This window comes from Tursiops truncatus, chromosome 4, assembly GCF_011762595.2.
Source record: "Tursiops truncatus isolate mTurTru1 chromosome 4, mTurTru1.mat.Y, whole genome shotgun sequence".
NCBI lineage: Eukaryota > Metazoa > Chordata > Mammalia > Artiodactyla > Delphinidae > Tursiops > Tursiops truncatus.
The window spans coordinates 60,300,842-60,315,387 of record NC_047037.1 but is presented as its reverse complement, the minus strand read 5'-3'; the positions used below and the strand labels follow the sequence as shown (position 1 = coordinate 60,315,387).

At 44.8% G+C, this 14,546-nt stretch overlaps 1 protein-coding gene across 3 annotated transcripts in view; it reads left to right on the top strand.

Annotated features, from left to right (window-relative positions):
* Nucleotides 1-9,412, top strand: part of KLHL6 (kelch like family member 6) — a 58,097-nt gene extending 48,685 nt beyond the window's left edge. The window contains exons 5-8 of one of the 3 annotated variants that reach the window (XR_004526328.2): nucleotides 1,895-2,097; nucleotides 3,632-3,845; nucleotides 5,185-5,822; nucleotides 6,498-9,412. Coding sequence is in view for 1 of the 3 variants with exons in the window: in XM_019946337.3 (XP_019801896.1) it covers nucleotides 1,895-2,097; nucleotides 3,632-3,845; nucleotides 5,185-5,486 (719 nt within the window). In the remaining 2 variants the exon portion in view is untranslated. Of the gene's footprint in view, nucleotides 1-1,894; nucleotides 2,098-3,631; nucleotides 3,846-5,184 lie in introns of all 3 variants that reach the window. The other 2 variants (XR_002178627.3, XM_019946337.3) reach the window with 2 other exon arrangements.
* Nucleotides 9,413-14,546: the final 5,134 nt, after the last annotated feature.

Genomic DNA, 14,546 nt, shown 5'->3' with positions numbered 1-14,546 from the left:
CTTTCTTTTCTATATGTTCTAGGTTTCTTGTCATGCTTAGAAAACCCCTCCCCACCCCAAGATCATTAACATCTTCTCCTATATATTCTCCAGTTACTTCTATAGCATTTACATTTAAATTTTAAGTATAATGTGAAATAGGGATCTAAATTTTTCTCTAAACAGATAGCCAATTGTTCTAATGCCATTTATTTAATAATCTCTATATCTTTTAGTCTGTTTCTGTACCTTGTTTTTATTTGATCCGTTTGTCTTATACTAGTAGCACATTATTTTTATTATCACAGCTTTTTAGTATATTTTGATATTTGCTAGGGAGAGCTCTCTCATTCCTTCTTCTTTTTCAAAAGTTTCTTAGAAATGTTCCCAAATCTACTCTTCCAAATGAAGCTTAGAATGTTCACTTCATGTCCTGCAATCCATGAAAAGCCCTGAAGGCACCTAATATATAGGTTAACTTGGGGAGGGTTGACATCTTTGCAGTAACCTGTCTTATCATCTGTGCACATGATATGCCTGCCCAGTTAATCAGGTCTTCTTTTACATCCTGAAGTAAAAAAAAATTGTCATTTTTTTCCCTTTTTAATAAAGTTTGCATACATTTCTTTGAAAGTGTATAGTTATTTTATAATTTTGGACACTACCTGAATGGGATCAATATCACAGTGTTTTGAATAGAGACCTCTAAGAGGTATACAACACCCCTCCCCCAGAATGGTTAAACCATATGAACAAAAAGAAAACAGGAGAGGATGAAGCTCAGTCTCCCTAGCAGCCAGGGGAAACCAAACTATGGCATCATTTTTCTCCCTCAGGCTGTAAAACAAAACAACCAAAAAAACCTTCCTAATATCCGCTGCGGGTGGGGTATGGGGAAAAGTCAACCAGGACGGCTTTGGAAGGTTCTTTGGTAGCACCTGTAAAAATTCAAGGTGGGCACACCATTGACCTAGGAATCCCACTTCTGGGCTCCACCCTTGAGAAACACTTACCCGTGACACAGAGCGTCATTAATGATATTCATTTCCACACTAGTGCACATTTTAGTCTGAAAGGTACATCCTTTGTTTTAGGTAGTTGGTAGTACTCTGTGCTGATGGGGAAATGGAAACACAAAGTCATTAAAATATTTTATTAAAGTCACCAGAAAAGTCAGCTCTCCTTTGTCCTGGTCTCTCTCCCTAACGGAATTACCTATTTTCTATCTATTGAGTTGTCTTGAAAAAATGTTTTAGCAGCTCACTCTCAGATGATCTGGGGTGAGCATCTCATTCTGTTCCAATAGAAGTTGTTTCAAAGTAGGACAAACCTCACTTATGTTTTTATAGAGATCAGAGTTATGAACCAAGAGAATTTTGTAAGATTTCATGGTGATTTTCCCGGGTTTGTATTTGTTTGAATAAATAAGCAAACAGAGAACTTAAGCTGGTTTCTCATTTGCCCGCTGGTCAAGGCCCTACTATCCCCACCTGCAATCGTCCAACTTTACCTGTCCTGCCTGACCTCCTGCCCCTGAGCCTCACAAACACTGGAGTCCAGGCTCCTGTTGGTCCCCACTCGCCTAGGCAGACTTGGGTACTACTCCCCTGAAGCCTTCTCTGGACCTAGCTCACGGAGCCTCCTCTTCTCTGAATTCTCACAGCACGGAGGTGACACAGGGCACAGCCCAGCGCGTGATCCACCCCAGGCTTACGCTGTGTCTCCCTGTCGCCCTGTGCAGGCTCTGTCCTGGCAACCACACTGCATGCGCCTTCATGATTTCTTTTGTCTGGGGGGATGGGGCGGGGGTTGGTGCTCATCTGGGGATTTAACACTCTGGGCCAGTGGGGAATTATGGGAGAAGCTGCGTTTCTGACATATCAGTGGTTTCTTAAATGCTCTATATGTCTCCTAGGTGGCAAAGAAACACAGCATGATGTTTGGAAATATAATTCTTCAATCAACAAGTGGATTCAAATTGAGTATTTGAACATAGGCCGCTGGAGGCATAAGATGGTGGTGCTCGGGGGCAAGGTCTATGTGATCGGAGGTTTTGATGGCTTGCAGAGGATCAACAACGTGGAGACCTATGACCCCTTCCACAACTGCTGGTCAGAGGTATAGATTATTTCTATGAGTAACTCTGTGTTATTGCTTCAAAGCTTAAAAAAAAAAATGAGTATCTGCCAATGTAGGTATACGGCTTTCTGATCTCCCTGCTCCCACTGAGAACATTTTCAGTGGCTCTGAGCTTCCCTCCTCATAGGAGCCATCGAGTCAGCATTACTGATCAGATCACGGAAATGATTTCCTTCCAGGTGGGGGAGCTCTATGTGGGTACCTGTCCTATCCTGGCCAGAACCCCAGATGTAGACGGGAGGCTTGATCCTGTCTTGGTCTGCATGTCTTGGCCTAGAGTCTCTGTCTCCTCCGATGCCATCTGCCCTTGTCTTCTCCACACTGGGCATACCAGGATCTCTTGACTACACTGTTGGTTGAATCCAGAGTCATTTGGTAGTATTTAGAAGTCAGCCCTTATTTATTTACCTATTAGTGATGAACCATTTGCGTGCCTTCAAAGAAGACTTTAGCAATGCAATCTCAGGTATATATCATACTCAAGAAAAGGCAAAGCATTGCTCATCGATGGGCATAAAGTTTCTGTTATGCAAGATGAACCAGCTCTGGAGATCTGCCATACAACATTGTGCCTATAGATAACAATACTGTATTTTACACTTTAAAATGTGTTAAGAGGGTAGATCTCATGTTAAGTATCCTTACCCCAACCCAACACACACACAAAGGTAAGCTGACCTCACTTCCTGTACTTCCAGATTATTCCCAATTTCAAATTTTCTTTCTCCTTATCAGATTATATGTCAGAGCATGTTCCAGCTTTGGGGTGTGTGAAACGTGGTCATCACAGGCACAAGCAAAGGTAGACAGGTCATGATGGCATCCAGCCAAGATCTGTTAACCTGAAAAGAACTTTATGGGGAGCCCTTAACATTTATAATCTGTGCCCAAGAACTTCTCAGTTTAAGTCCCATCACAAAGTTGCTCCATGACCCAAGAGGGTTATGTTCATGGGTAAGAGACTCTTAAAAGTCCCCTTTAGTGCCCTGGGGTTCACAGGATGGAAACACAAGTCTGGCTTAACCCTCAGATCTGTATGTTGCCCCAGAGTGGGAGAATATGCTTACCTGTGGCCACCTGAAACCCTTATACCAGCTTTTCTTCCTAGCTATAAGCACCAACGACAATGCCTGGCACATAGTAGGCACTCAGTAAATATTTTTTGAATGAAGGAGCACATGAATAAATATGAATATGCATGTCTGAGAAAGCATTCTCCTCCAACATTGGCTGGTTTCATCTGTATAAACACTTATTCCTGTACACCCCTCCTGCCCTGAGAACTGAACTCTGGGAGAAACAGGCTAGAAACATCTGGAGCCTGGCGGGAGGGTGGGAAATGTACGCTTTGATCCTCTCTGTGTCTCAGGGGAGTCAGGCCCACAGGCCTTGTGACTTCAGGCAAAGATTCCCGGGCTTGTGTCCCCTGGCTCCTGGCCTGTGTCCTGTGAGCCATTGCAGCAATCTGGGCAGTGTCACTGACAGCTTCTCCCGATGCCCTGTGTCTCTGCAGGCTGCACCCCTCCTTATCCATGTCAGTTCCTTCGCAGCCACCAGCCATAAGAAGAAGCTCTATGTGATTGGGGGAGGGCCCAATGGGAAACTGGCCACAGACAAGACTCAGTGTTACGACCCTTCAACCAATAAGTGGAATTTAAAGTCGACCATGCCAGTAGAGGCTAAATGCATCAATGCAGTGAGTTTCCGGGACCGTATCTATGTGGTTGGTAAGTGAGCACATGGCTTCTTATTTAAGTGTAGGGTCCCCTACACCTGCAGCCCTGCAGGTAGAGCACATGAGACCCTCCTGGGAATTCTTGAGTTCCTGGGTGATGTGGGTGGGATTGAAAAGAAGAGAAGATGGGATTGATCCAGGCCTTGGTGGAATTTACCTTGCAGTTCTGGAGACAGAAACAGCCCCCATTTAGGAGACATACAAGACAGATGGACAATGGTGCCCAGGGGAGGAGCAAGAAATTGCTTTGGGAGCAAAGTGTGTTGTAAGCATTAGCAATGCACAGAAATTGAAATATGCACCGTATAAGTGCCCAACAAATGGTAGCTATCTTTATTTCTTATTCTGTGTTCATGGGAATTGTATTCTTCCAACTTGCTTTGGGGGCTCTGAACAGTTGCATTTAGCTGGAAGGAAAGCCTGACTAGCCAGACCATAGCTGGCATGTAATTGTTAAGAGTGATGGATCTCAACCCTGACTACTCATTAGAGTCATCTATGGAGCTCTTTCCAAAAATATGGGTAGCTGGGGCTCGTACAGACCAATAATATCAGAAGGAGAAGGAGGACGCTGGCCACAGTGTCAGGTGTTTTTAATGTGCAGGTGATTTTAATGTACAGCCAGGATTGAGAACGACTGATCAAGGAAATACCAAAAATAAATAACTCCAGCAAATGAGAGCTAATCAGAGAAGGCTTCCTGAATGCAAAATATGGGAACAGATTAAGGCAAAACCCCTTCTCTCCCTTGCTTCAGGTTTCCTGTGTCTTTATGGTCAGACTCGTGACTCTGCCCCAAAGGTCTAATCTCAAGATGGGTAACTTGGGCTGGTGTCCCAGGTCATGCTCAGTCTAGTCACTGCCATGTAGATCAATACAATGCAAGACTCCTATGCACCAGGCCTTCTGCCAGGTGCTTTATGTGCGTGGTCCTTCTGATTTCTTATCACCGCCGTGGTCTTGGTGCTCATGATTACAGATCCAAAAGTGGCAGAGCTGGGATTAGGAGCCGGGCCTATCTGATGCACCAGGTGGTATTTCTGCCAGGAAGCAGTCTTTATGGTACATTTTGGCAGCCATGTGAAGACAGGCGTCCTTCAGAACCTGATTAGCACCGGGCTGCAGAGTTTAAAGGGCTATGAAGTGTTTCCAGCATGAGACTTGCTGCCCCTAGTTATCCATTCTGGCTTTCTGGAGAGCAGAGCCGTGAATTTGCTCTTTCTATTGGCAAGATGGTAGACTTGACCTAACCAGGAGTAGGAGTTTAGTGGTTAATGGGGAAGAAAACCAGAAAACAGTGAGATGCCCACGGTGTTTCCTTTCCTCTTCAGGAGGGGCCATGAGAGCGCTGTACGCCTACAGCCCTCTGGAGGACAGCTGGTGCCTGGTGACCCAGCTCAGCCACGAGAGGGCCAGCTGCGGCATCGCGCCCTGCAACAACCGGCTCTACATCACTGGCGGGCGGGACGAGAAGAACGAGGTCATCGCCACGGTGCTGTGCTGGGACCCCGAGGCCCAGAAACTGACGGAGGAGTGCGTCCTGCCCCGGGGGGTGTCGCACCACGGCAGTGTCACCATCAGGAAGTCGTACACCCACATTCGGAGGATCGTGCCTGGAGCTGTGTCGGTCTGACTGCGGGAGCGCGGAGGGCGGAGCCACGCGGGGAGCCCTCCTCCCTCTCCCCCGCATCGGTCGCTCTAAAGCAGCTAGCGGAGCTTGAGTTACAGGCTGTGCATACATCAGGGGCTCACCGCAGCTCCCCATGGCGGCTCCTTGGAAGTCACAGCTTTGGGACTTGAGACCAGCCAGGACTGTCTGTGAGACCTACCTCAGGAGGAAAGAAGAATAATACTTGACATTCAAGACACACCTGTCCCATGCCAGGTTCGATACTGGGCACTTTTGTATACCAATTCCTTTAACCGTCAAATGACCTGGTGACTGGATTTTATTACTCCCATTCTACAGGTGAGAAAACCGAGTTTAAGAGAGGCTAAGTGATTTGCCCCAGGTCAGTCAGATTACAAGTTAGCTAAACCAGGAGTCTAAACCCAGGTCTTCCAATTTCAAAGTTAGTGTAGGTTCTGTCATGTTGTCTATCTCAGAACATGGTAAACACAAAACAGCTCATTTTTGTTCTGACAAGTTTGCTAAAGGATTCACTCAGCAAGGCAGGGAAATAAAGGTGCTTCTTTTTTTCTTTTCTTCTTTCCCTTATATTTAAACCGTTTGGGATCTTTGGTGTGGAAACCTTGGGCCCCTTGTCAAGAGCATCTCATAGGTTGTTCCATCTGACAGTTCTGGGGAGACGGGTCTGGGAAGACCTGTTTGCTATGAAAAATGTAAAAGACTTCTGTCCTCCCCTCTATTTTTTATGATCACAGGAGGCCCATTGTGGACTGGAACTGTCATGGCTGGACAGAACTGTACCTTCAGCACAGCCCAGTGCCCTAGCCTCTCAATGTCCAACAGTTGTATTGCAATGTAGAAAAGGTTTTTGCAGAGACTCAGAATACCGTTTTTGTTTTTCCGGGGCGGGGGGAGGGTTGTCTTTGGTTTTGTTTCTTCAGTGTAAACATCCTTACATTACCGGCCACTGTTGAATGACTGGCTCTTCTTGACAGCACACTTTCTACTTTTTAGACAGTGATTTGGGTCCATGTCCCTGTGACCCCACCCTCCTGGAACCTTCGTTTTCAGGATCCTTTTATTTCCTTCTATGTGGTTTTTGGATCAGCTTGGCATAGTTTTGACTCAAAGAACAGCGTCTGTTCTTCACTCTAAGAGATGGAGCTTTCATATGAGCTCACTGGAAATTCATTCTAATCCCCAAATTGGGGACACAGATTAAGAGATCCTGTTTCATGTGCTGTACTTAAAAGGCAGTAACAGGGGCTTCCCTGGTGGCGCAGTGGTTAAGAATACGCCTGCCAATGCAGGGGACGTGGGTTCGAGCCCTGGTCCAGAGACACCCCACATGCCGCGGAGCAGCTAAGCCCGTGCGCCACAACTACTGAAGTCTGTGCGCCTAGCGCCCGTGCTCCGCAACAAGAGAAGCCACCGCAATGAGAAGCCCGCGCACTGCAATGAAGAGTAGCCCCCGCTCGCCCCAACTAGAGAAAAAGCCCACGCGCAGCAACGAAGACCCAACGCAGCCAAAAAAACAACAACAACAACAACAGCAACAACAGTGGTAACAACATAGTAACTGCATTACTTAATGTCCTTTATTTTCATCATATGATTTCAAATCTCTTTAGAGAGTTTTATTTCATGTCAGATGTGCCATTGTGTGCTTGTACTTCTCAGCAGTTTGGGAAGGTATTAACAGTTGATGGTGAATTTAACTTTCATAGAAAAGTTATGGTTAGAAGGAGCTACAGTTCAAAGCATATAAAAAGACCTGGAAAATTACAACTGAGATTTCTATTTATGCTTAGATCATTGAGGATAAATATAAATGCATGTTGGTGTTTGAAAAGCTCTGTGGCTTAGAGTTCAGCTCCTTGCTGTGAAAAGTGAGATGGGAAAATACGAACATATTTGTGGGAATTTAGAACACATACCTCACTTACAAACACTGATAACCTTAATGAAGCTCTCAACTGAAACAATTTAATCTACTTCCATTCAGCAAACATTCCAGGAAATGTTTGTTTGGCAAAGCCTTAGGGACTCCAAAGAGCAAGACCAATCCCCACCCTAGAAACACTCGATAAACAGGTAAACAGGCCACTTGGTCAATATTATAATTTTTCTTTTCATCAAGTTAGAGAAAATGAGACGTGTATGAAGTTATGAGGTTGCATCCAGGTCTTTATTGCCCTTCCAAGTGATCTCCTTGGGAAGCTGTGCTCTTTGGTCAATGATGTGGCCATTGTTTACATATTTGTTTTTCTTTGAGATCGCCTTCAGAAACCACTTCTGGGCTATAGGAGCTATCAGCCGTATTTCAAAGACAACTTCAGGAAAGAACTTTCAAAGAGGAAGTTCAATGACGGCATCATTGGCAATGCAGAGAACCTCCCCTCAAGAAAGAGTGTTCTCTTTGTCCTGGTGGTCCTTTGATAAGAGCAACTGGCAAACTTTGAGCCCAAATTTTCAGCAGGTTAACCCTATGCCGGGAAACTGAGGATTTAGGATCTCTGTGTTATAAATCTGGTTCTCAATGCAAGAGTTCTCAATAACGGCATGGGTTGGCGGACAGAGACACCTACTAAGAAGATCCAGAGTTCTGCACTTGAAGCTGCCAGTCTGTAACTTTTAGGGACATAATGAATTTCAAGTCATTTTTGGGAAACTTTATATCATCAGGATTTAAGTCTCTAGGCAGTAGCCAGGGATGGAATCTCTTAAAATCTAACTTCCATTCTGAGATGAACAAACAAACCAAAATCAAGTTTGCAGGAAGTTAACTCTCATAAGCCGTACTACCAACAGGGGGACGAGGCAGGGTGGTGCCAGATGAGCCAGAGACAAAGGGCCCTGGGACTCAGGCAGGGTGTGTAGGATGTCCTGGCACAGCAGACTGGATCTTGAGGCGGGTCCCATGAGTGGATAGAGTACCCCTGACTGGGAGGAAGAGGATGAGGTAGGAAGAGGAGAAAGTCAGGTTTAAGGACACAGGTCTAGAAAATGATGTCAGGGACCCTGGAGTTTGTAAGCACGACTCCATTTTCAAGAAGTGCGAGGGGAGAATAAGGAACCAGGGGTTCCAGGCAAGTGGGTTCCAGGAGGAAGCCCACTTCTCAGAAGTGAGACAAAGTTAGAGCAGGACCAGCTGTCAGACCCATTTGCTGTGTGGCCTCTGAGCTGCTTGGCTGGGTCTCTTATCGTTCTGGACCGAGAGAGTGAGGCCCAGAGGCTCTGATGAGGTGGAATCTGTTGGGGAGGTTAAGGGGTCCCAGTTGCCAAGGCTGATCTGAAATGGATGGGGAGCTAAGCTCACCCAAACATCAACAGATTAAATGTTCTCTTCTTAGCTTTCATCACATTCTGCATACACTGGCTTCAGGAAACAGGCAGACACACAGGCACACAGAGCTCTTGAACTGAAAGAAACTGTGCTCTCAGGGAAATGCAAATATTTGCTTATAGCTATGAAAGTGTAGCTTTGCTATTTATAAAAGCCCTTGAGGTACTGCTGTTATTCACTTATCCTACTTTATTTTGAAAAAGAAAGTACTCAGTAAAATTTTCAAAGTGGGTAAACACCACTGCAATTTCTTATATAAAGTCCTAACTTGGGGTTGCAAAATCCTTTTTTCTCTTAGTATCTGATCTGGGTGTTGTATGAGATCTTTTAATTTGCAGAGTCATCCTTCATGGAAATCCACAAATATCTCAAACATGGCTACTGCAAAACCAGTTCTGACAGGTCAGATTTTCATATTTATAGATAAAAATATCAACACTTAGTTAACCAAATCCTTTAAGCATTTTGGTTACATGAGGTTGTATTTTCTTTTTAAGTGATCAAACTAAAGATATTGTTTATAGGTAAAAATACAAATAAAGTTTTTATTTATTCAATAAAATATGTATGGAGTGGATAAGTATATGTTGTGTACAATCACTGGCTGAATTTTTTTTTTTTTTTGCTTGTTTTGGTTGATATGAGTAAGTGGTATCCGAATAGAACTTAATTTAGGAGGGGAAATTTGAAACATTTCGGTTGATTCAAGGGGGTTTAGATAAACTCATAGGCTAAAATTAATCAGATTTGGTTTACAGAACGGCAAAAAAGTAGACAGCTTTTCCCTCCCTAATGCCTCATCGCCACTCCGAGCCAGCATTTACCAATCCGTTTGCAAACTGTGACCCTCATCCTGCCTGGCCTGACACCTTCCTGCAGGAGGCCCCCCTCTAGGTTTCTGGTTTCTGGTCTGACTTGGCAGCCCTGCCTCCACCAATGTCACTGTGTTGTCCCTGAAGCCCTAACTGACCCGTGCTTCTCAAACCAGAGCACATGGAACTGGACACATGAGCCAGAGAGCTGTGACTCTCAAGCACTGGTAAACGTGTCATCATTTAGTTTGTTTTGGATTTCAATGCAAAGTTCCTATGCAATTGAAAAGGAAAACCTGAGGCTTTAAAGAAATGTGGGGTCACATGAATAACTTTAGACCATTCCCCCTGTGCCTCCCTAGAGACAGAAGTTCTTGCTTCTCAGTCTTAGGGATTCTGGGCGGACAATCTTGGGAAACACAGCCCCGTCTCACTGGTTGGAAGTGCTCTGGAGTTAATCCTGGGCCGTAGATCAGAGAGCCGGTGCACCAGCTGAGAGTCAAAATGGGGTTTTGACCTTAACTTCACTGCTGAGCCCTCCAATTTCCCTGCTGGATCTAAGTGGTAATCTGCTGCCTGGACAGCTTGGCCAGGGCCCGGCATCTGCCTAGCTTTCCTTGGCGCCTCTTCCTGCTCTTGGTGCTGTCTGCTGGTTTGTGGCTTCCCCTGGACCGACCTCCTTCTCCCTGGAGATTTTGCCTTTATATAGGATCTCAGTCCCCATCGCCTCCTCCGGTGGGCTTATGCCTCATTTTCTCTTCCTGTATGCTGCCACAATGAAGATCCTTGGTGATGGGGGATAATTTGGGTCAGGTCCCACCCCCCCGCAAGCTGCCCAGTAACAGCCTGCCTGATGACCAGTCACTCTGGTTTTTACTTGCACATTCATTTCTAACACCTGGGGATTTTCCTTTTCTTCTTGCATGCTCAGATGTCTCCTTTGTTATTGATTCCTGCATGCCACCCATGACCTTGACACCCACGCATGCCCCATCCCTGATCATCTGCCTGGGTTCCTTACCTGCTGCCTCTCCTGTGGTCTCCAAACATAGAAACCCCACTACCCTCTTTGTCTTGACCTCTAGCTACCCCAACACCATAGTGTCCCTAGGGCCTCTTGATTTCTCAAGTTTGGAGAAAGAGCAAAAGAGGATATAGGACTTCTTGGATACAAATTCATTAGGAAGGTTTCTCTGTAAGGAAACTTTCCTGCTCCCTTACTAAAACTAACCCAGTTCCTCCAAGTTTGGTGGTAGAGGGAGAAACTCCCAGTGGGGACAGATAGTTGTATCTTATAATCCCTACTCTTTCTCCTATAAAGGAAGAGTCCTGTACATGACTCTATCTAATTTCCCAAAGGACAGCACAGACCAGGCTGGAACAGTTAAGTGAGACTTTACTGATGACTTAGAGGTGAGATAGGGAAATAAGCACAGAAATAATGCAGTGGATAATGAAGATGACAGGATTCAGCTATTTCTGAGAAGCAGTGTTTGTCCTTAGGAGGGGTGTGTGTGCGTGCATGTGTGTGCGTACATACATGCTGTCAAAGGTAAACAAAGCTGGACATTGGTTAAAGTGGTGCAAACATTTTATTCAGTAACCACTGACAGTAGGGGAACGGGCTGAATCTTACTATGATCTGTGCAGAGGTGACTGGGTGATTTAAAGGGAGGGTGAGGGGTGGGGACTGGGAACCAGTGGGGGCTCAAGTAGAGTCAGGGAAGGGAGGAAGCACAAAGTGTTGGTCGTTGTAAATGTGATTAAGGCAGCTGCCTCTGCTGGCTGGCAACCATGGAGTTAGATACTCTCTTCCCACAAAACTGGGAGACAGAGGCTCTGTCCTTCCTGATAATTACACTTCAAAAGAATGGCTTCAGGGCCTTGAGAAAGACACGCCTAGGTTGTAGGAGATACATAGATATTTATCTAAAAGGGACAGAGGAAGGATTTACAATTGTAAGCCCTCTTTAGTAAATGCTCTGGGACTTCCCTGGTGGTCCAGGGGGTAAGACTCCGCGCTTCCAACGCAGGGGGTCTGGGTTCGATCCCTGGTCGGGAACTAGATCCGGTGCAGCCAAAATAAATAGATAAATATTTAAAAAAAAATGTTAATGCTCTAAGAAAGGGAGGTCAGGGGCCTATTATTAGGTGTTGACTAGAATGAATGGTAAATTCTTGTGAGAACCTTGAGCTTTTCCTGACAGAAACTCAAAAGGAGAGCCGGGTCACTCCAGGATATGGCCTTAGGCTGCCGGCAGCCATGCAAGGGTTGGTCAAGTTTCTTAATGCTGGGGTTTGGATGGAGTGTTCATGCAAATAAGGCATGTGTCTCAGTGCTCCAGGTACAGTTGCTTTATGAAGCAGATACATTAAAGAAGCAGGTGTACCCACCACTTGTACTGCTGCTGAGGATGTTTTAAAAGAGAACTGACCATTTTCTACAACCCGACATGTACCCTTCTTCTAGAATATTCTGAAGACAACTAAAGAGAAGAATAGGCTAAAACTTTTTTCAACCTATGTAGGCCCAAGCAGTGCTCTCAAACTATTTGGACTATGTCCCACAGTTTCAAAATGAAAACATTTTCAATATTTTCTATCTTGTTATATTTTTTCTTAAAATTGCTGTTCACAGCCCACTAAATTAATTTCATCACCCGCCATGAGTCACAAGTCACAACCTATACTTGAAAAATACAAGGATGGAGGGTGCAGACCTGGGCAAAGACAGGGCAGGGGCGTGGGGAGAGGAGGGGCAAACCTTAGTTTAACACTTACAGTAGAAACCAGAGGGAAAAATCTGACTGCACAAAGAAACCTATGAGTCTGACCTTAGACAAACAGAATTTTTGTGGGTAAAATTCTATTCTTTCATAATTAAAATATAGTAATAGGAGCATCTAATGAGTAATTTCCCAGAAATATGGACAGAGCCATAAATAGTTATAGAACAGTGATAAAATTAGTCTAGGTAGAAATTCTGGAATTTTTAATTATCAAAGTGCATCCTAGTAGAATGTTGCATTCCCAGAAAAGGTCACTATAAAAACCCGGGGGAAAAACAATACATTAGACTTTGTTAGACTTTGTTCTGGCTGAGTCATAAGTAGACATTAGTGAAGGAAGTAATGGAGTGAGTCTTTGTGAAACAGTGCAACAAATATTGATTGAGTACTTAATATGTGCCAGGCAGGATTCTAGGTACCAGGGCTCCACATCCACGAACAAAACAAAAGTCCCTGCTCTCACGAGCTAACATTCTAGTAGAGACAGGCAACAACCAAACAAGTATATAATATAATGTCAAGCAGTAAAGATGCTTGAAAAGGAGTAAAGCAGGGTTAAGTATATGCATGCTACTTTAAAGAGGGTGAGCAGATGCCCTTTCTGATAAAGAGACAGTTAAGTAGAAACTTGAGTGAAGAGAGTACCTGGGGGAAGCATATTCCAGGTAGAGGGAATCGCCAAAGCAAAGGCCCTAAGGCAGGAGGCTCAGTTTACTCAGGAACAATAAAAAGGTCTTGGTGGCTGGAGTGAATTCCAAGTGACGGTAAGGAGTCTCAAGCCCCTGTAAGAACTTTGCCTGTGGACTTCCCTGGTGGCACAGTGGTTAAGAGTCTGCCTGCCAATGCAGGGGTCATGGGTTCGATCCCTGGTCCGGGAAGATCCCACTCTAGAGCCTGTGAGCCACAACTACTGAAGCCCACGTGCCTAGAGCCTGTGCTCCGCAACAAGAGAAGCCACTGCAATGAGAGAAGCCTGTTCACCACAACGAAGAGTAACCCCTGCTCTCTGCAACTAGAGAAAGCCTATGCGGAACAGCGAAGACCTGATGCAGCCAAAAATTTTAAATAAATTAAATAATTTTTTTAAAAAAAGGAACTTTGCCTGTGATCAGAGGAAGATGACAGGGCATAAGACAAGTTCAGAAAGGACACAGATTCACAAATGTTACATAGTTTACAAATTCAAGTTGGCTACATTCACAGTGGCAATTAGTAGCTAGGGACTGCTGAAAGCAAGTTTTTCGTGAACCCAACAAACATTGAGCTTTCTCCAAAACCTTGGTCTTTCTGACCCTGCCCTGTGCACTCTCATCACGGTGGGATGGGGTTGACTCTCCCAACTGCCTGGTCACACGAGCCCCGGGGGATTTGGGGAAAGCCTCTCAAATAATTACCTATAATTCCCTGTATAAATGGAAACGGCAGCACTCAGGTTCATGGGCATCTGGTGAAAATGAGACCATCACTGGTGATAATGGTAGGTGGTACAAGGGGGATGAAAGCCAGAACTTTTAAAGGCAGTGATCTGTAGGAAGCCTAGATGATTTTGTAAAACCTCTTATGAGTATCCGAAAATAATGTGGACTGAGATTCAGCACAATAGAAAAAAAAACTAATAAACGTCCTTAGTGGTTAAGTGCAAACCAATAAACCATTTTAAAAACGTAGGTAAAATGTGTAGCAGTTCAGATGGGAACTAGAAATTAGGTGCCAGAAGTGTTATTTCTAGATGATGTTAGAGAATGTATCTTCCTAGAAGATGGCTGAAATTTTCAGTAGGAACCAAGGCTGGAGACATGGTGGGTTAGGCTAGGCTGTAACATTGTCACCAACTTCCCTGCCTCCAAGGGAGGGTTGTAATAGGGGCCGTTTTTCTGCTGGTCTTTGTATCTAGGGCACCTTCCATAGAGCTGGGCACACAAATGAACACTCAAAGAATGTTGCTACTTCATCGCCTGCCAGGAATACTGTATAGGGCAGGGCTGGGGCTGGGGAGTTCCTGAGAAGCTGCCACCCAACAATTACCACCACCATATTGATCGCTTCCTTGACACTTTACACATATCAGAATTTGAATGATAAAAACTATCTTTTCTTTGGACTGTGCAATGTTTTT